The sequence below is a fragment of the Syngnathus leptorhynchus genome, chromosome 3 (assembly GCF_054491065.1).
Source record: "Syngnathus leptorhynchus isolate UIUO chromosome 3, UIUO_Slep, whole genome shotgun sequence".
Taxonomy (NCBI): Eukaryota; Metazoa; Chordata; class Actinopteri; order Syngnathiformes; family Syngnathidae; genus Syngnathus; species Syngnathus leptorhynchus.
Genome location: NC_141197.1, coordinates 12,361,288 through 12,382,271, shown reverse-complemented (window position 1 = coordinate 12,382,271; position 20,984 = coordinate 12,361,288). Strand labels below are relative to the sequence as shown.

At 41.5% G+C, this 20,984-nt stretch overlaps 2 protein-coding genes across 2 annotated transcripts; both read right to left on the bottom strand.

Moving 5' to 3' along the window:
* Nucleotides 1-440: 440 nt before the first annotated feature.
* LOC147059318 (stereocilin) lies at nt 441-14,047 on the bottom strand. The gene is made up of 29 exons (XM_085907792.1): nt 13,975-14,047; nt 12,765-13,877; nt 12,006-12,030; nt 11,375-11,915; nt 9,575-10,444; nt 9,443-9,505; nt 8,812-8,937; nt 8,410-8,576; nt 8,146-8,332; nt 7,752-7,867; nt 7,439-7,559; nt 7,155-7,337; nt 6,907-6,945; nt 6,661-6,837; nt 6,416-6,565; nt 5,515-5,573; nt 5,112-5,235; nt 4,900-4,979; nt 4,657-4,795; nt 4,010-4,215; nt 3,748-3,838; nt 3,463-3,649; nt 3,143-3,306; nt 2,201-2,356; nt 1,992-2,134; nt 1,655-1,803; nt 1,341-1,438; nt 941-1,088; nt 441-565 (listed from the first exon to the last, which is right to left on the bottom strand). Exons 1-29 carry the CDS (start codon nt 14,045-14,047, stop codon nt 477-479), a joined length of 5,784 nt encoding a protein of 1,927 aa, XP_085763918.1. The 3' UTR covers nt 441-476.
* A 3,167-nt stretch (nt 14,048-17,214) lies between these two features.
* drc4 (dynein regulatory complex subunit 4) lies at nt 17,215-20,937 on the bottom strand. Its single transcript, XM_085907195.1, has 11 exons — nt 20,896-20,937; nt 20,580-20,675; nt 20,210-20,407; nt 19,814-20,014; nt 19,614-19,668; nt 18,849-19,054; nt 18,464-18,619; nt 18,291-18,371; nt 17,990-18,199; nt 17,440-17,505; nt 17,215-17,360 (listed from the first exon to the last, which is right to left on the bottom strand). The coding sequence occupies exons 1-11, from the start codon at nt 20,935-20,937 to the stop codon at nt 17,238-17,240; spliced, it is 1,434 nt and encodes a 477-aa protein (XP_085763321.1). The 3' UTR covers nt 17,215-17,237.
* Nucleotides 20,938-20,984: the final 47 nt, after the last annotated feature.

Genomic DNA, 20,984 nt, shown 5'->3' with positions numbered 1-20,984 from the left:
TACTCCTTCTCTCAAAAACATTTGCTTATAAGTGACATCAATTATTAGAAAAAAATAAGCCATGTATATTGGTCCATTTTTTGTAACATTACAAAAAGAACTGGAATTTGAAAAGGAACGTGTCGACGATTTCTAACCAGTGCAGGAGCTACAGCTATGAAGCGAAGCATAATCAGTGAAGCTCGAGTAAAAATTGGGATTGTAGTTTTCATCCTCAAAACATGTATTCATTTATATTTAACCAAATTTGCAACATGGAGCAAATATGTATTTCTTCTGAATCATAATTGGTCTAAAAATGAATACCAAACAATGAATAATTCATTCTGTGAAAATTCAATTAGACTGACTCTTGCGCATCATTAACTAAAGGCAACAACTCAGAGAAGCAGTAAAACGATTCACAATGTTTATTTTATGTACAAACGTGCGAATATCAAGGGAGGTCAAATTCTAATTAGATATGTTGAAGCATTTTAAATGAGATGCCATAACCAGAGACTCGGAGCCACAAAGCTTAAAGCTAAGCAGTTTGTGTTCAGGCCTGCTGCAGCCGAGTTTCTCCCTGTGGAGGTAGAACATTCATGAATGTTGGCTTCGCACCGTAACAATCACCGGTGTTGCTTAGAAACAAACATTACCAATCCAAATAAATGATATAAATGAGTGATTCTCATCTTTTTTACAGCAAGTATCGCCCCAAAAATGTTCAGCACTCCAAGCACCACCGTGATGATCAACATTAAATTACAGAGGCCTGTGTTCATTAAAAAAAATAAGCAGATATTTTATTTCCTAAAAAAAATAAGTCAAATGAGTATAATCAATGTCAAATCATTTCAGCTATTCCAGAATGTGTGACAACATTCACTGATGATACATAATTTGAGAATCATTCGTATAAATCATGGAATTATATCGTTGTTGTATCAGTACTAACCTCTCAAGTCGAGCTGTGCATCTCCTTCATAACGAGCGAGCCCGACAGCATGTCTCTGCTCGTCGTCCAGCTCGGTCCACTGGTCCTCCGTGATGGCCCACGCCTGCTCCGCACTCAGCCAGGACAACTGAGTGGCACTGAACACCACCTGGCAGATACACGTCCATCACAAAGTCAAACACTATACTGTAAGATTCTGTGGGAAACACAACATACATAATACTAAAAATAAAAAATAAATGATCCTGCAACTGAAGTTGTGTCATTCATGTGAGTTGCTTCAATGTGGAGCTAAAAATAAAACGTTTTAGTGGTACAAAAAAAAAAAAAAAAAGACTTGAGCCTCGAGATGCATAATCTTGACATAATCTGCTCACATGAACTCAAAGGCGGTACTTACTGTCATCTTTTTGGGTGACAGCAGGCTGATTGCTTCAGCGGAAATGCCTTCCACTTGTTCTTGTGTCAAAGCTGACAAAACAATGTCTTCCATGCCCGCTGAGCATACAGCAGTTTCACAAACATTCCAGTTAGATCATTCATGTAGCTCAAAATAGACATTTTCAAAACTTTCTCAGATCTACTCTCAAATCCCAAAGAGATTTTTTTTTTAAATTGTCCCAATCCATCAAATAATGTCCTTCCTCACTCAGGATGAGGGACAGTAAAATATTGGCAAGAAAAGATCCTTTGGGATGTTACATCCATCTGTACCTGCCAGTGTCCCAATTTCAGTGAAAACTTCCGGTCCCCAAGCAGCGACTGGACCAAAGGCCTCCGGTCTGGACAAACGACTTGTCAAAGCCTCCATCTGCTGTTCCGTGCATGGCAAGGACATTTCCCGCAGGTACAGCACCGCCATGCTGCCGTTTCAGAAAGAAAGCTTTTGGATTTACTCCTCCGGGAATATATGCAAAATGTTTACGGAACGCTTCAACGTATAACTTTCTAGTTACATCTGTTAGTTGGTGTGTTGTCGTGGCGACGGAGAAACTTGTATGGCCTAAATCTAACTTAAGCCAGTCATTTGAAAAATGATTCATTCAATCACCTGAGATTGTAAGCGCTGATTCTTTTAATCTCCGAGGGATACAGTCCGCAGATCAGATGGCCGAACGTTGCCAGATCCACCGCGGATAACTGCTCGATTTGCAGGTTGCACTTGCGCATGGTGCCCAAAATGACGGCTCTCATCTAAAAAGCCAAAAAGAGTCATCGAATTTACAAATTCTTTCCAATCAATGTTTGAATTCAGTTGACCTTATTTGTGCGCCAGGATGACAGTGTCCCCAGATGAGCCAAAACAGCCAGATCAGTCAAAGAGGTATCATACAGTTCTCCAACTGTCATCTCAGTCACCAGAGAACCGAGAGCCAGAACCTGCTCTGTTCTGAGTTCACTCACTGGACTGAATGCCTGCAGTGAACAGAGAACAGCAAAATAGTTCAGTCACAGATAGGAGATGATAATTACACCGCGCACGGCCTTTGGCCATGCCATGAAGTGTTTTTGGCTGACAGTGATGGAGACTAAGTGGATTGCCACACTCACTGGCCTGCAATATGGAATGAGATCCAATACGATCGGGAGCTATCAGAGTGCTGGAGATAGGAAACCCCCCACTATGGCGCAGTACAATTTTTGAAATATGATTAAAAATTACTTTTAAAATAACAATATTTTGTCATTTCTAACCTACCAAGAATTCTTGCCATTATTTTGACATTTCTGTATCAGAATAATATGCAATTTATCATTCTTAATCTGAATTTTATATTATTACATCATTATTTTGGCTGACAGAAATGACACACTTGGGTTGAAGTTACCTACTCCAAATGATTCCTTGCCCTAAAAGAATGAAAATCACTAAGATGCAGTGCATTGCTACACCACTGCAAACAGAAATCACATTTTTACAATTCTAATGAAAACTGGTGCTTTTTATCTTCGCAAAGGCGTCGGTTTTAATCTAGCCCTTTCATTGGAGCTCATTAGATTGCGCAAAAATACCTCACGAAGTACCATTGACGAGATATAATAGATCGGAAAGCTAAAGACAAACATTGTATCACTTCTATGCAAGAAGTGGGTTTTGATTGAGGCCCTTTTATAATCCCAGACAAAAATACTCCATCACAGACCCAAATTCAAAACACAAAAACTCGCCATGTTGTTTTGCCCATTCATGCTACTACTGACCTGACGAAGTTTGACCCACAGCGCCCGGCGCTGCTCGGAACTTAACGAAGTATCCTGACCGAAGACTTCAACACACTCTTTGAGGTCAACTTGTGACATGCGGCTCAACTGAGTTGACGTCCATGCGGAGGGGAACGTACCTCTGATGTCAGCACAGCTAGGGACTGATACAAGAACACACAAATTAAAATCACTCAGCTATAATTATTTAACTTGCACTTGATGACATCATCAGTCTGAAACAGCGTTTTGTGTGCCATTTTTGAAATTGTACATCATCACAGTTCAAGATGCTCAGAGTACAGAATAAAGAGGGCAACGTAAAATATGGAAGTTTTTGTCACCAGTGTCTTGGACTTTGACAATTCCTCTCATGAGACTCTGTGTCTTCTCTCTTTGACGACGTTGGTCCATGCGCCACTTCAAACAGGCTCCGCCCACTGCGCTGTCCTCCCAGCGCTCTTGACCCACTAGAACCTGTTCCACTGTGTCTTTATTCAAGACTCTCTAAATAAGGGAAGAATGTTTCATAACACTCATCTTTGACAACCATGTGACAAAATGTAATGTATAATTACTTTCTACTTTTTTTGACAGGTGCTCACCAGTGGGATGGAGTTCATTTGTTTTGTTGACAGGGAGAACACCAGCCTTCCCAAATGTTCAATGTCTCCAGCTTGCCACTTGGATGGCTCCCTGAAAAATAATACAAAAATACAAAGTTTTAAAGGGTACCAAGGAAATTATAAAAAAAATAAAAATAAAAAAAGACGCTGAACTAACTGGCACACAGAGGAAAATGAAGTTTAGTTTTCCCCGTGGAGAAAAGGAGACATAATAGCCGAAACCTTTGAACTCCTGATTTACCCCATGAAGTCTTTGTGTGTGAGCAGATCACTGATATCTCTCAGGGCTTCTTTGGGAAGACAGAAGCTTCTCATCTCCTCCAGACGCAAAGCCAGAGCACCTCTGTTTACCAAAAGCAAACTGTCTCGATCCAAGAAAGGCAGAAGAGGGCCCAGAAAGTCCAGAGCCGGGCCATCAATCTCACCTAAATTATAGAAAGAGGAACCCTGCAGAGCACCACATGCTGTTATACAATAATTAACAACACATTTTAATCGATGTCTCTAAATGTATTTTTTTATGCTAATTAAAAAAAAAAAAAGTCCTTATTTTTCAAGCTATGATTCTCCTGTAAAGTAGACAGCTTAGTTTTATTACATGAAATACCTTATGATAATGTTTTGGTCACACACACAAAAAAAAAAAAAACTGTCCACAACTCTACATCATATAATATCTCATAAATAAACCCACTTCTACTCAGATAAAGATTGTGAGTATTTTGGCCTCTGCTTGAAATTTTGATACAGCCCCTTTAATGGCTCTCATCAGATCCCGGGAGCAAAAGTGACTTCATCACATCGATCTGTATAATCTAATTAGTTCAGATGAATCAAAAACTCAATCTTTACAAAGATGAGGACGCTTGAAACACTATTAATAATAACAGTGTATTCACTTACAGCCTTTTCGGCAATGTTTGTCTGCTTGTAATGTGGTAGTTGGAGGAAATCGGTGAAGTGTGCCTGAACATGGTCCACAACAACCCTGAGGGATGTGTTGGAAAGGTCATCTATCATTGTCACTCTGAAAGAGAACAAAGCACAAGTATCCATTTTTGTCCAAACTGTTGATGATTTATATTTAGAATCCATTTGCATTCCAAAAAAAAAAAAAAAGGAGATACTTGCGGTAATGTTGCGGAAAACCAAGGGCTTAAAGTGCTGACAAGTTGAGGATGTTTTCTCACTTCCGCTACGATACATTTCCGCTTGACCAATCACACACACAAAAAATATTAGTTCGAAGAGTTTTTCTGGAGACACTTGCACGCCAATCTGAAAGTAATTCAACTGGAAAAAAGAGTGTGAGTCAGCACTTTTTAGAGATGTTGACTTCTCACCAGTGCAGGTCTCAAGTTTCCTTGCAACATAGTGACAAACTGAAGCAACTCTGCAAAATCACTGTCATTGCTGCAAAGCCTCAAAAAGTCACATGGGATTCCACCTGCAACCTGACCCAGGTCTCTACAAAAGACACAAATCATTTATATAAAACCAATTCTGGATGTTGGATTTCTGAATGCCTGAAAACCAACATGGTGTTGCCGACAGGCACCAAAATGTCCCTTAGGATCATATGAGTCTAGGCCTCTTCTAAAAATAGCTCACCGATTTTGGGGCATTGTGATTTCCTCAGAATGTCATACAGGTGATCCTTTACTATTGTAAACTGATTTATAGTGTTGTATATTAACTTTCAAGAAGTTGTTGCATAATTTTCATGATGTAATATATTTGACTTACCTTAGTATCTTGCTGGTGATGTTTGTAGAATCATGCATCCATTTAAACAAAAGCTGAGCCTGTACAGATTGGAAAGCAATGTAAAAAAGAAAAAAAAACGGAAATACTAAAAGGAACTTTAGTTCCTATCATGATAGTTAGAAGTGGGTAAAGTTCTTTAATCTGGCCCACACAGCATCTGCATTATCAAGAATCTGTAAAGAGTCGGTGCATTGATTTAGCTTTTTTTTTTTTTCATTAAGTTGGAAAATTAAAATGTATTTATTGTTTATTTATACAAATAGTTTTCATTAAATGATTGATTCATTGATTTCTAATATTAATATTGTTACAAAAGAAACTTTTACACACATTTGTAGTCAACAATTGAAAGTCTGGTAGCTTTAATGGAAGCCATAGCTTGAATGGAGTTCCTCCCCCAAATACTCAAATCATTTTTGCCTAATAACGATGAACACTTACTTAAACCTTGAAGACCGCTTATTATTCCGTATGACAAAAATTCAACCATATGTGAAGTATAGAATAGAGCCAGCACAGTAAGTTCAAATTGCTACGGCCTTTGATTTTGAAAGCTCTCTTGCAGCTTGGCTGCCTCTTACATGTTGGAGGCAACTTAATCGACCCCTTCTCTGTGACAAAAGCCCTTTAATGTACCTATTATTAATTCAAACGACATTCCACCACACCGCCATGTCAGAGCCAAACTAATTAGCCTGATGGAGTTTGGCCCGTACGGTACATTAATATTCTGAAAGGCTCATCTGAAGCATATCCAATGAGTTAGAAGATTAATGGGAGGCAAGCATTGATGATTAATGATGAGCTTTTTCTTCATTTTAGTAAGATTCTGACAACTTATTGTTGTCACGCAAAGGGGGGGAGAAAGTGAAATGGGCACCTGCTGTGGCGACCAGATGATGTGTCGGAACAAGCTGATGTCTCTCGGGATGCCTTCCCTCTTCAGGGCCTCAGTCAGTTTCCTCAGCGGGATTAATGGCAGGAGACAGTTTACATGCTGAGTGATGTTGGGTAAGTATCTTAATAAAGCCTATCACCAAAAAAAAAAAAACCATGAGAAAGTGTCTCTCCTGCTTAAGAGAAGAATAACAAAATGTGGACTGCATGCAATGCTCCATCCATCACCTCCTGCATTGCGTTGTACAGCATTGCTTTGTGGCCAGGCTTCAGGTCTGTCAACATGCTTCTCCAACACTGACACTGGACACTTTCACTGATCTCAGACCAGTGGAGGCTTTTGAGCACAGCGGGAGAGAGACCCGAGTGTAATGGCTTCAGTCGGCACAATTCTTCCACTGTGAGCTGCCAGGAAGACACTCATGTGAGACTGACCCATATTCAGTGAACATTTTCTTCCAGATTTGAACTTACATTGGTATCTTTTGAAATCTTGGACAAAATTTGAAAAGCCTGGGGTAAGGGGGGGAAACAAATCAAATGTTCTCAGTTACTTTTAGTGGTTAATACATGTTGTGAGTCTTTATATCAATTTATTTTTACATGGGGGGGGGGGGGGGGGGGAAGTAACATTTATATTGTACATTCAGGTCACTGCTGTGAATTGAGACAATGTGAACACATATTTTTCTCATTCATCCGTAAACAAACCTCCTGCTGACCTGAGCAGGAGAATATTTGGCTATTCCTGGTTTGGAAAGGAGCTCTAGAAGCTGCTGTGAAGGAAGTGAATGTAAGAAGGATGCTCCTAACTGCGGAAGGAGAGCACTGAGGCCAGTCAGCTCTGCGGGAGCCATGCTGCTGGCATTCAACGTCCGCATTGTTGGGACCAACCAGGACGAAAGCTGTTGGAGCAAAGCAGTTAGTCAGATACTAAAGACAATTCTATTGACAGACGCTCATAATAGTCCGAGTGAGGTTTTTACGACGTGAACATGTGCCTCACCCTGCCCCTAGCGCTAATGAAGCCCTTGGACACACACTTTACCAGCTGCCTCTGAAGAGCTGAGTCCAAAAGAAATGAATGCAGGTCAAGTGGATCCAAGTAGCACGAAAGAACACCGAGCCTGCAAAAAAATATTGTAGCCCTTTTGCTAGGCTCAAAAGGCAAACAAAATATTCTCAATTCTTTTATCATTGAGGACAGAGTGCATGGACATTAAAAGGTGAATATCAATTAAAGGCTTTCCATATTAATTAGGATGTTGTTTTTTTTATTTGTGGAAGCATTAAAATGCAGAAAGATTGAACGGCCCCACCTTGATATGTTACCGACGGTGACATTGTTCTTTTTGGTGAAAATGGTCCGAACGACATGGCGTCCTCTCACACCATCCAGGCTGTTATTGCCCAGAAACTCCACCAGAGGAGTAAGCTGAATGAGATGACAGATGGAAGAATATGAATAATATTATTATTTATGCATAATCTAATTCAGCATTCGCAAATTTGCCAAAACCATGTCTTATCTAAAAAAATATGGCTTCCATGTCATCTGTGAGTGCCAGTGAACTATGTTGAACTGAGGGAAGGCAGTTCACTTCGTCAAGCCGTAGCTTCGTCGAGCTTTAAACAGAATGAACATCCCCAGCCGTGACAGCCACTCAAAAGTGTTTCACTCTTTCTAATAATGATGTCAAATTTCACTGCAACCTGTTGTGACGTCAGCTGTTGAAAACGACTGACTGGAAGGTAAGGCAGCAGCGGGAGGATGGAGCTCAGGAAGTACGCTGGCCAGCTGGGGACATCAGCCACCACACTTGACTGGAGAAGTCTTTTTACAAAGGCCTTTTTTTGCGACGACTTCAACTCTGAGCTGTGTTCGCGGATGGCAGCCAACCTTCAAATGAAGCCAAACGTCTAGTAGTCACAACTACTTGTCACCTGAATTTGATGCTTTACTAGTCAGTAACTCACACGCTGTCATTCACAATGACAGAGGTTGGGAAGCTCATGATGTCGGAGACAGACATGAACGGAAGGAACTGGGACAGGTCCACAAAGAGTTCTGGGGTCACTCGAGGGAATTTATGGATAAAAGCAGCAGTCATTGTTTCCATGGCCTGCAGCTCTTTTTGGGACGCCTGACATCAGGGAAAAGATTAAGAGGAGAAAAAACAGATGTTGCTTCAAACAGATCATCTGGTATACATTCAAAGTTGATTGCACATATCGCATGACAACATCTGCCATATTTGTCAAACTGAACTGTACTTCTCCTATTAAACGAATGACCACCCCTAAAAAAATCATCTTAACTTTCAGAACTCCCATATCAGGACAAAAAAAAAAAAAAAAAGAGGAGCCACAAGAACAAACCCGGCTAGTTTCGACTTGAAGGTGATCCCAGCTTTGATGCATATGAGAAAGAAACCTCTTGACGGCGTTTTTCTCAGCAGCCATTACCAGAGTGCGAATGCTTTCTTCCGGCATCTGGAGGTATTCCTGAAAAAAAAAATAATGAATAAAACTTGAAGTAAGTGGATCTCTTATAGCAATGTTTCCAAACTTACCGAGGTACATATTTTACATTAAAGAGAAAAAAAAATCGAGCGCCATCATGAAAAAATGTCACATTTGAATCCCGTGTTCTGTTTTTGTATTTCGGCCAAAGCAAAGACGATATTGCTTAAGCGTCATCTGGTAGCATCTTGGTGTCAAGGTAAGTATGTTGACGTGAGTTGAGGACTTTCATTTCGACAAAAGTAGCGCTTTGCCACCATCTTGTGGCTTTTAAACGCAATTACATATCTTTTCAGAAAAAGCGTTAAATACTCTTGGATTTTCACTGTACAGTGTTGATAGATGAAGAAAGGTCCATTATTTGTTGAAAAAAAAATATTTGGACCAATTAAGTCAAAGTGTTTGATTACATGTGGCACTCATGTGTGATCTTTCACAGCACGCTGGTGGTTGGGAATTACTGCCAAAACAAATGCTTTGTCGGTACCTGCAATAGAACCCGTAGAGCAGATGAGTTGTTGTCCTGCTCGATCAGGTCCCACAAGACAGGCTGGTGAGCAAAAGCAGAAATAAGTTAATGATGCCTCCTAGCAGATATTGGAGATGTGTGTCGCCTTACACTGAAACAACTCAGCAGATCCTCTTTGAGGCTTGCGTTCTGCTCCCGACGGAGGAAGACTCCCACAGTGCGAAGGACGCTGGTGGAGGCCTCCGGCTGCAACGCACTCCAGGATGCGTTGTCAAGGAGACTGGAGAGAAGGATGGCCTGACCCAAACCTTGCCGAGCTTCTCCCTCCCCCTCATCCAGACCCGAAGAGAGGCCGACCATGAAGTCCAACACTCTCAACACGTATCCGAGCGTGACGAAAAACCATTGGTTCTCTTCTCCATCGACCTGACACACACTGAGCTTGTGTATGACATCCAACATCAATGGGGCGGGATTTACGCACAGCTGTGACGTGTCAAACTCATATTGGGCTGGGAGGATGTCAAAAAACTTCTGGAGTAGGCACTTGCTGTCCTCGACCTCTGTTTGCAGATCAGCGCAAATGTCATACAAGCCGGGCATTGATTTTAGCAGCTGACGGTAGAGCGACGCATTTAAGCACATGTGCTCTCTCAGTCCGTCCGTCTGCCCACACGCTTCCAACATGGTCACATTGAGGAACATCTGCACAGCCCACTCCTTGTACTCACAAGTCTCCTCGGTGGCATCGACCCGGGAGAGGTTGTGTTGTCGAAAGCAGTACGATGCGGCCCAGCTCCCCTCTGGGAAGAAGCGGTGGGATCCTGGGGGTTCCCTCCCACACAACGATGAGATAAGGGCTGAACTGTTGGGCAGGAAGCAACGCCGGAAAGCCCGGGCATTCACCAACCTCCTCCCCAACTGAGCTAGACAGCCTTCCTCGGGGACCGGGCTTGCTGTCGTTGCGCTCGATAGGTGCGTGCACAACTGCTTTATACTAGTGTTGTGTGTCCTGGCAGCCTGTGAGTGAAGAATCGATGCCGGGTGTTATCATTTAGCAGAGAGGCCCCAAATGCCTTGGAAAAATGACTATCACTACACCCACGCACTCTGCGTGTATCTACTGTGAAAACAAATTCCCCGCAGAGATACACGAGAAAAAAAAATGGCACGCATGCTGTGTTCAAAGTGTCGAGACTGTGTTTTAGTCGAGATAAATCCTCTCCAGTGTTCACCTGCAAATTGTGGGGGATGGTGACCGAGGCCTGCCGCAATAGCAACAATTTGAATAATTGATGCCCAAAAGGTTTGTAACTGCCCAAAGAAGCCACAAGATGGCGCAACGCATTTTATTCCCATTACTCATGTCTATGACCTAAATAATGAAAGTCTTCCCCTCCCTTCAACAAGATGGCGCCAAAGCGATACATTTTTAGACATGGCTTTGGCCCTGTTTTTTTTTCTGAATAGAGGATACGTTTAAAAGAACTCCATGTCACACGTGTTTGATAATAATAATAATAATAATAATAATAATAATAATAATAATAATAATGGATGGTTAATAATAATAAGAAGAAGAAGAACAACGACAACAACAATAACAATAATTACTACGGATATAAATATAAATAAATAATGGTTGGGTGGGGGGGTGATGTGACTGAAAACCAATTCTCATTGTTCCCATTCTAAATTTCACATGTTCAGCTCATTCAATTTACCTTAGAAATAATTTTTCATCTTGCCCAAAAATCCAGATGTCAAAAATTCCATACATTTAACTGTTTCTACGAAGGTTTTTTCATAATAGTGAATAGTTCTGCTGTCACCGACGCAGCATACATAGTTTCCCACGGCACACTTCTGAACGACATGACGGACACAATAATAACTTCTCAGTGCCCTTCTAATGGTGTGTATATGGACTTCAAATAAAGTTGTCCTCACCTGATGTGCTCTTTGCAGCCAGAAAGTGGAATTGGCACAGACCGTGTTGTTGAATTCATAGGCAAAGAACTCGCTGCACACATGAACCCACAGGAAGTCCTCCTCGGCCGCAGACAGGTACCAAGCTGCATCAGAGCATGTGGCGTGCAAGTCCAGACCCATTTCACCATCAGCAGGACTCACTGACCCATTCTCCCATTCCAAAAGTTTACAGTAGAGGAACACTGTGAAGTTGGAGACACCGCTCAATCCTGGAATGGATTCATTGCACGCCGCCTCCAGAATTTCTGCAGTGGTTGAGTACTCCATCTCTTTTTGTAGGTCACTCTCACTTCTCACTTGAGGCTGATTGCGCTGATCGTGAAGGCCTTTTGGATTGATTTGATGGGAAGGTGAGGATTTGGGAGTGAAGTGGGGAGACGTTTGTCCAAATTTTGTTTCATCACTGTGGGGACATGACAGGAATGGAAGCGAACTTGGGAGACCTTGGGTGTTCACACCCAAAGCTTGCGTGTTCCAGGTCACGTTATGTCTTATACCCCTACATTTGCCCAAACACATGAGAGAAATCAGTTACTACCTCACTCAGGTTGACAGACAATTTTCTAGTGTACTGTTTCAATGATCTTACCATAAGATTAACTGCCTCAGGTCACCTTAAGAGAGACATGAAAACAAATATCATGAGTGTGAGATGGAAAAAGAAACTGGACACCCCCAACAAATCACCATATCTGATCACACAATAGATCCGCCAGTAAATCCCACAAATCCCTTGATATAATCATACTGATAACAATAAAAGGTCAAAGAGATTAGCTGTATTGACAAAAGACCAGGTTGACCCAAAGCCATTTTTTTTTGCCTCTCCAAACACATTTAGTGTTTTTCAATGAATGCAAGACAATCCTCTGAATTCCAATGACGATTCCACTCTTCTTCTGTCGTTAAATTGTTGTTTTCTGATCAATCTAATGGGGTGTGCTCATTTGTAATGAGAACTAAGTTTCTTCATGAAAATAAATGCTTGTGTGTATTATGGAAACACACATTTCCAAAACCATGGACACACACTGGCGGAGCTAGAGGGGGGGCGCGAGGACACTGTCCCCTAATGAAATATGCCTGAGACCCCCCAGGCGCCAGGCCAGATAATTCACTTTTTGTATTTTCCGACTGTCCAGAGAATATTTTTTCCCCTTATTTCCGCCCATCCACCGTAGGACACATCTACTGAATCTTTATCAGTATTTTTTGCTGAATTTCCTGGGTTTGTAAAAACTATTTGTATTTACGGACTTTACGAACACCCTGAGACATCCATGCCCCCCCCAGGAAAAAACCTAACTCCGCCAGTGTGGACACTTATCTAGAAGCCCTACACACTCACCAACTGAGCATTGTCCCCTTCTACTGGGCTGGGATACATCCGCCACATCGTCGACGTCATCGAGCATTGCCATGGTAACCTGTGACACTTTCTTCCTCAAGTTACCATAAACAGAACTGCCCAGTCTGTGCAGAAGGCCCATCCTGATCCTATCCAAACTTTGCACGAGAGCCAAATTTTCCTGAGCCAAATAGCCTCCACTTGAGCGTGTCAGCGTTTGCAGGAATACATTTTGCATGGAATCTGGATCATCCCGCGTTGCGCTTGAGTCATCTCGAAAATGATTTTGCAGCAAGGCATCCTGTTTCATGGCTTCAGGGGGCAAGCTGAAGGGCTTAATACGTCCACTCCAGCCTCTCCTGTGTTCAGCATCTGCCGAATGCAAATTGACCACGGGCTTCCAGCTGTGTGTTTCCAAAAGGCGGAGCAAATACTGAAGCCAGCCGACACCAAACGGGCAGTCAGTGTGACCTTTCAGTGCGCATATGAAGCCCTGCAGGCCGGCGCTGGCCTGTCCGTATGTCCCACTGATCAGCGCCTGGAAAGCGGCCTCTAGCACAGCGCTCACCGTCCTCCAGTTTTGAGCCAACAAAGACAGAATTGGCTTGTGAGGTTGACGCTGCAGGAGGGTCGTGAGGCTCTGCAGGAGCCCCAGAAGCCCGTCCCAGTGGGGGCTGCCTCTCAGGGACAAGAACCAGTCCTTCACTTGGATGCTGGGACGAGGCGGCACACGGCCGTTCCATTGGTTCTGCGCGGCGCTCCCTTCGGATTGCAAAAAAAAATGGAGCACCTTCTCCCACAGCTGTTCGTCATCCGAATCCAAAGGCGCCTCCTCCAGTCCCGCGGTCATATCTTGGAGGTACTGAGAGACGTTGTAGAGGAAACCGGAGAGACGACGGCGGTCAATCGGCTGGTTGAGTGAAGCCGGGTTGGTACCAGGAAGTAGTCCACTCAGTGTTTGAAGGCCCCCCATAATACTATTCACCCAAGGATGCACAAGTACGTCTTTGCCCGTCTCCCCGGAGCTCTTTTGCGGATTCCGAGCACCTCCTTTACTCAATTTGGAGAGGAGCTCCTTGAGAATGACATCTCTTTGCTGTTCTCTAGCCTTTGCTGAATGATTGCCATTCAGTGCAGCAAGACAAAGAACAATTTCGTAGATAAACGTAGGAAAATAAATACTATTTAATTATATTGACATTGCACTAACCTGTTTCCTCGGAGGATCCTTGTCCTAGTAAAATAGCACAAACTAGGACGCTTGTAAATCGAAGAGTAGCCATGCCTGGCCTTCAATTCATTCCTGTGAGAAATATATCACTCCTCATGACAAATTAGTATTGATTGAAGAAAACAATGCAATTTTGTTTACTTTCACTGATAGGATTAACCTGAGATGTAAAGGAGAAGGAGATTAAACCTTAATGACTGGGTGCCACGTCACCTTACACTTGCAGTGCATGGCTAATAAAGCACGTACCGGCCGATAATTGGAAAGTAGCCGCTGGTATATACAACTCATATTAACGTTTCAGCTGCAAAGATTCTGTACTATCACCTATTGCAATATAGTCAAGATAAAACTTACTGCTGGATTTGATTGGCAAGACTTGACTGAAATGGTGAATAGTAACTGTAAAGTGAAAGTAAATATGGCGTGTAAATTTGACACACTACAGAGAATAGTGTTGTCAACAACCACACTGAATATGAGTGGTTCAAAAAATAAATCTGTAGAAAATGTGGCTTCAAACCAAATCGTTTTCTCTGCCCTTGAACGCTGTTTGAGTGTGTCAGTTAATCTAATACCGTTGCTATGCTCATGGATGAAGATGGATGCTCGGATAAAAAAAAACGAAAGTTTAAAACAATTATTTAAATGCTGGAAAACTGTTTACCAATAATATATCTCTGCAACTCAGTCCACCTACGTAGTTCTGTGTTTGCACATTTTTAGCAATCGTGTTCGAACATCTTTCACTATTTTCTAAAGTCATTTTCCAGTTTCTTCACAACATCACACACCCACACAGAAATTGCTTCAAAAGTGACAGTTGAGATATGGAAAATTACATTTTGCTCATTCGTCTGTTCTATCTTTCTGTGTGTGCATATATATATATATATATATATATATATATATATATATATATATATATATATATATATATGCACACAGAGAAATTGTTTCCCTGATTTAGATCACACATTCACATTGAAAATAAAGAGAATTTTGTGTTAAAAAAATGTTGTGATAACGAAAAAAGAACTTAAAGAACTCACCGTGGACCTTTTCAGCTGTTGAAGTATCAAGTGAGTTGCACCATCTTCAGTGTTGTGGTATCACAATACTTTCACTCTCCTTGAACCCTCCTACTTGGTACTGGTGTTTATTTGCATCTAGGGCATGGTTTGAGACCGAGATATCTCCTAAAAAGCGGGAAGCGGGATCGATACCTCTAACATCGTTAGGTAACTTGATGGACAACAATGTTTTGTCTGCCGAGTTCTTAGAGGTCACCAAGAGAAAATCTGGATGAAGTTAATCTCATCCAGAAGCTCCATCCCTGTCTATCAGGTCTCCTGCTGACTAATTCCCCATTGAGCTGTCTATCAGCAGGGGGCTCAGCGTGGGAGTTTGGCTTTGTTGGGGGTGTCGTGTTGACCCGGGCCAACAGGACTAAGCAGGTTGTCAACGCTCTGACTCAGTTAACATTGTTACAATTGAGCTCTGTGCAAAGGTAAGAGCAGGCAGCTCCCCCGAGTCCTAAAGTCTGCCGGTCCCCGAAACCTTAGAGGACCCCCTCACTCTGCTTGTTGTCACGGTATGATACTGTGTTTCACTGGGACAATAAAGTCCTCCTGTATTATTAATCCTAAAAGGAACAGCAATCGCACGATGAGCTCGTTTCGCCGCAGGGGTATACAATGAGCAATTGGATCCGCCCCGCCCCGCCCCGCCCGGCGCTTCACTGCCAACTAGATGTTGAGATTGGAAGACTTGGTTGGGTTCATTCCAAGGTTTTAAGTCTCAGCGATGTCAACCTAACCATCACTGTATTGATGACACATTATTAATAGACGTAGCATCTTCAAAGAACTTCCGACTGCAATCATCTAACGTGCCACTTCAACTTCCTTGGAGATTAACCTAAGACGTGACTGTTGAAAAGCGCCGTACTAGACGGGAAACATGATTTTACTAAAACGTGGTGTCATCTACAAGGTGAAATGGGGCTTCATCTAAAAGCCAACCATTTGACAAAGCTGGATACTGTTTCAGAGGAGGCAAAAAAGGTGTCATGGTTATTCTTATTTGACCTTTACTAAGAAGAAATAAAAAGGCACATGTCTTAAAGAATGAATGAATCATACTGGGGTTAATCTGGATGGCAGGAAGTACAATTAACCAGTGACTATCCATAACAGAATGATTGCTTTGCGCTCTACTAAGAGCCTCACATTACCCAGCAAGTCGATCTGTGAGGAAATTAAAACAAGATGATCGTTATTTTAGTACCATGGTTACCTTAAGATGTGACTTTAGTTCGTCCGCAATTTCAAATCGACTTTTTCCCGTTCAAATGAATGGAAACACCGATGAACTTAATGTTTTTTAATGACAAAATAGCACTCTATAATATTGTACTTTACAAAAAAAACATACAAATGACTAAATAGGATATTACAGTTTTTGTCACGCTTTGGATCAATAGAATGGCCACTGGCACTTCCGGTGTGCCCACCTTGACCACCTGGGGGCAGTATAAGACCGACTGTACTTCGAGACTGTCTCTAGCTCCTCAGTACGGCACTAATATTTGTCATAGTTGACAGAAAATAAAGAATATATGACTGTTATTTCTTAAATTGTTATTTCAAGGGTAACACCGCAAATAACAGCGCAACATAGATGCTATCCGTAAGCAAGTCAATCGAGTTTCTCATTGTGTTAACATGAAGCTAGCCGTGGCGAAGTTATTACGACCTGTATAATGTACTGTCTGTGACATTTTTGGTTGGTGGTGTGCTGTGAGATTTGTAATAATGTAAATGTAATGTAAAATAATGTAAATATGCACCCTGGTTCAATAAAGGTTGAGTAAATTTATAGACCACTGCCCTGAATCTTGATTATTCCAGAGCACCACATATATGCGCTCAACAGCTTTTCTCTTCTCAGGGCACAAACTGAGTAAGGTCCATGGAGGCATGCTTAGATGAGTTTTGTGTGAGCTGGAGGACCCAGTGGAATTAACTAACACAGAGCGAGTTGCAAACTCCACAATTTCCTCTCGTTTTTACATCCCGTAGGATCTAGAGACGAAAAATAAGATTTTGTTCATTCTATCTTGTCACAAAAGGTAGGTTGTCAAAATAGTAGTGTGATGTATGACAAAGGAAATATTTGATGGTTCGATAACCAAAATCGGACAAAGTAGGATTAGCTGTCACAGATTTAAATATTTGTATCTAAAATTCATTATACACCCAATATTTATTTTTAAATGACGAATGTGTCACACAAGGTTCCTCCACAGGGACACCAAGATCTCTTTGCTTTGCCTCATACCTCAGAAGTAAATCCTTACGGGCCTGCCGGAAGAACAGAAATACATAAAACATGCATCATTGGAAAGAAAACTTTCAGCAAACAAGCAAAAGATCAACTAACCTTGGAAATCAGAAATATTTTGTGCTGTAAATCCTCAATGGATCTATTGCTGGAGTCAATCATCTCCTGTGAGAGAGAAAAAAAAAAAAACTGAAATATTAAATATATTCAGTGTGTCAGATTTAAATTCCATGCCTGGGAGTTTTATTTTTATTAATAAATAAAGTATTTAATAAAATTTAATAAAAGTTTAATCTACATCTAAGTTTGTCTTTTTTCATATCAACATACCACAAAGAACTCGATCTGTACGCAAATAATGGTAACTTATGAATCGATTAATCGATTAATTGTGGCTAGTCGACTAGCAAAATAATCGTTTGTTGCAGCCCTATTTACAATATTATGGAACATTTTCACTCACACAAGTAAAAGGTGTTTATAAGTAATATCTCATCTTGTTTTATGCTTCATATGCACATACGTACATTTTCGGTCATCTTTAAAAAAGGTGATTTTTAATTACGTTGTATGGGTGCAAATTGATCAAACTTGTGATTAGTTTAGCTACAGGGAGGACAGAAGTGTTGATAAAAAGGAAAGGGGGTACCTCCACGCTGCTTGTGATGCTTTTGAGTGCAGTTTGGTCCACGTTAGAGACCAAGAGCACAGCGGAGAGCTTGGCCTGCATCTTGTCCAAGCCATCCGTCATGTCCTTTACTTTCTCTTCCAGCTTTGCATTCTTCTCATCCTCTTCCCTCTGAGCCCTCTCAACTTCCTGAGCGAGGGTGGCACGCAGCTCGTCTCGTTCCCGCTCCAGCTAGAATCATATTCATACGAGCGGCTCATCAGAGGGGACCTAAATGCAAAACTTTGCTTTTGATTTTCTTTTTTTTTTTTTTTCCCTTTACCTCGCTGAATTTCTGCTTTAGTTGCTCTAATTTCTGTTCCTGATCTCTGAGCTCCTTTTCTTTTCTCCTTTCCTTGGCATCCTATTGAAAGTTCAACATCAAGCCGCTGATCGCAACAACATACTTTAAAAGCCAATAGCCAAACACAATATTCAGAATTTGAAGCACGGAACCTCGCTCCGGATGGGGTTCTTCATTTTTCTTTGAACTTCGGCAGTTTTCTCCTGGACGTCGAGTAGAAGCTTATTGAGACGCTCGTTTTCAGGTAGAAGGTGAGCCAGGCGCTTTTCTTTTTCTTTTTGTTTCATCTCTGCGTCTTCTATTTGTTTCTAGGAGACAACAGCAAGAAGATTAAAAGGGTAGGTGCTTAATGACTTATAAAGAAGTATTCCCAATTGTTTATTTGTGAATCAATGCTGAAAGGCAGAGACATTAAAATAACTTAATGGCCACTGGATTATGCTTCTTTCAAACGAAGTTCTTCATCAAATCTCTGGCGAGTTGAATCAATGGTAATCAAGGACATGATTTGAAATGCTAGCAGATGAATGTGCTTACCTTCAATGAATCGTTGTGATACAAATCTCGTTCCATGGTTTGATTGAGAAGAGTGAGTGCCTCATCAAATATTTCATGGTGGTCTCTGTTCAGAGCGTCGATGTGACTGTTCCACTGATCTTCTTGTTCGAGGACTTCCTTGTTCCTCATGATGACCAGCTCCCGTTGTAACAGTTCCAGCTTTTCCTTGTAGCGGGCCTCCGTTTCTACTCAAATGTGTGCATCAAATGACAAATGCAAACTGATGTCACATAGAATGAATGGCACACAGGAGCTTCAGTGCATTAAGAAAACAAGACTTGAATCCCAAGACATTGTATATGAAGGATCAAGGTAACAGAAAAAAGAAACAAAAAAATGTATTCTTGAATCTTGGATTACAGTTTAGGCAAGTGGAAAAAGGTACTTATATAACTGAAATTTATACTGATCTAGATATTTTGTTCATCCGTGCTTAGTTTTCATGCTGTGAAATGACTGCATATAGTTTCTAATGACAGCAATCTGCAAAAAAAATGTGAAGCCCCCAGCTGGAAATGTCTTTGCCAGTTGATTGATCGAAGTAAGCGGTGGGCGCATGCTTTATCGCCTCCATTTTAAGGGCTTTGTTGTCATCTTGTCACACAACTACAAAGAGGGGTGTCAATTATTTGTGGATTTTCGCTGTTTGAAGCAGAGCTCCGTGACTATCCCCCATAAAAAGCTGATTTTTATTCTAAAGGTAAAATGCAAATGCAATCAGCTCTTGAGCTCTTAGAGGTTTACCTGCCAGTTGATCCTCCCATCTTATTTTTGATTTGGCCACTTCTTTATTGTGTTCCTGCAGACAAATGCATCATTAAATCAATTGTGTCATTTTCTGACATTTTAACAAAGCAAAAAAAAAAAAATAATAATAGCTCAATAAGATGCACATTAGCATTAACTGAGGTGATAGCAGTTGCTTAAAAAAAAATGGTTCTCACCTGCTCCAGCTCAATGATGAGGTTTTCAATGTCGACTTTGTGTATATCGTTCCTAATGGCTGCCGTCTTCTTGTGAAGCGCCTTTTCCAGCTGGGCTTGTTCTTTCTCCAGCGCCTCAACAGTCTTTACACGCTCTGATTGCAGCTCAGACATGGTGTTATGGTGCTCACACAGGAGGTGCTTCATTTTCTGCTTGTATACCTGGTATCACACAGAGATGCAGATGTTCATTTGACAAGATATGCAGGAAATGTTAAGATGAGGCCAAAGTCAGCCAAGATAGACTCCAGCTCATCCGTGTGACACTTTAAAGGATAACTGCTATTGAAAATGGATGGATGGAAAGGTGACGCTGATTCTTGGCTGACTTCTCCATCAAGATTTGCCGTCACCTACTTTAATCTCTACAAGGTGGTGACCCTCATCGTCTTCAATCTTCTTCTCTTCATTTCTGAGTTGGGCCACAGCCTCCTCCAGGTGCTTCTTGGTCACATCCCAAAAGGAGTAGATCTTATCTCGCTCCAGCTGAAAGTAGTTTCTCTCTTCCCGCTCTCTGTCCAGCTCCTCTTGTAGGACGGCTATGTGTTCTATCATCTGGAATTCAGATATCAATTTTATTGCAATAGCATTGACACCCATAATGCACTACCAAACTGTAAATTGACAAAGGTGAATCCATCTGCACAGTTTTCACCTATTTTGTCCAGCTAATGTAAAACATACAGATGCATTAAATTCATCATTGCAGCAAAGTTTTCATTCTGACCTGCTCTTTGGACAGCTCGTCCTTGGTGAGTCCATCTATAAGTGCAGCAGACTTGACCTTTGCTGACTTTTTACCCGAGCTCTTCTTTTTAGGCGGCTGGAAAAAGTTAGCATGTTAAACCAAACATTTCATTTTGCTTGAATGCCCTAAAGAAAATACAGCACATTCATCTAGTTCATCGTAATTCTCAAGAGAAATTAGAGAGAAACTTTGGCTCACCATGGTTTATAAATGACGTTTGCAGAATCAAGAAGCGTAATTCGGAGCTGCTTCAAACATGTGTTGCCTTGGCAACAAGCTTGGTGCGCAAACCTACCGATAGAGGACAGTTGCTCGACTGGAAGAAGGATACGATCATGAACCGTGTACGCAACTATTTGTTAGAATGCAAATTATTATATTTGG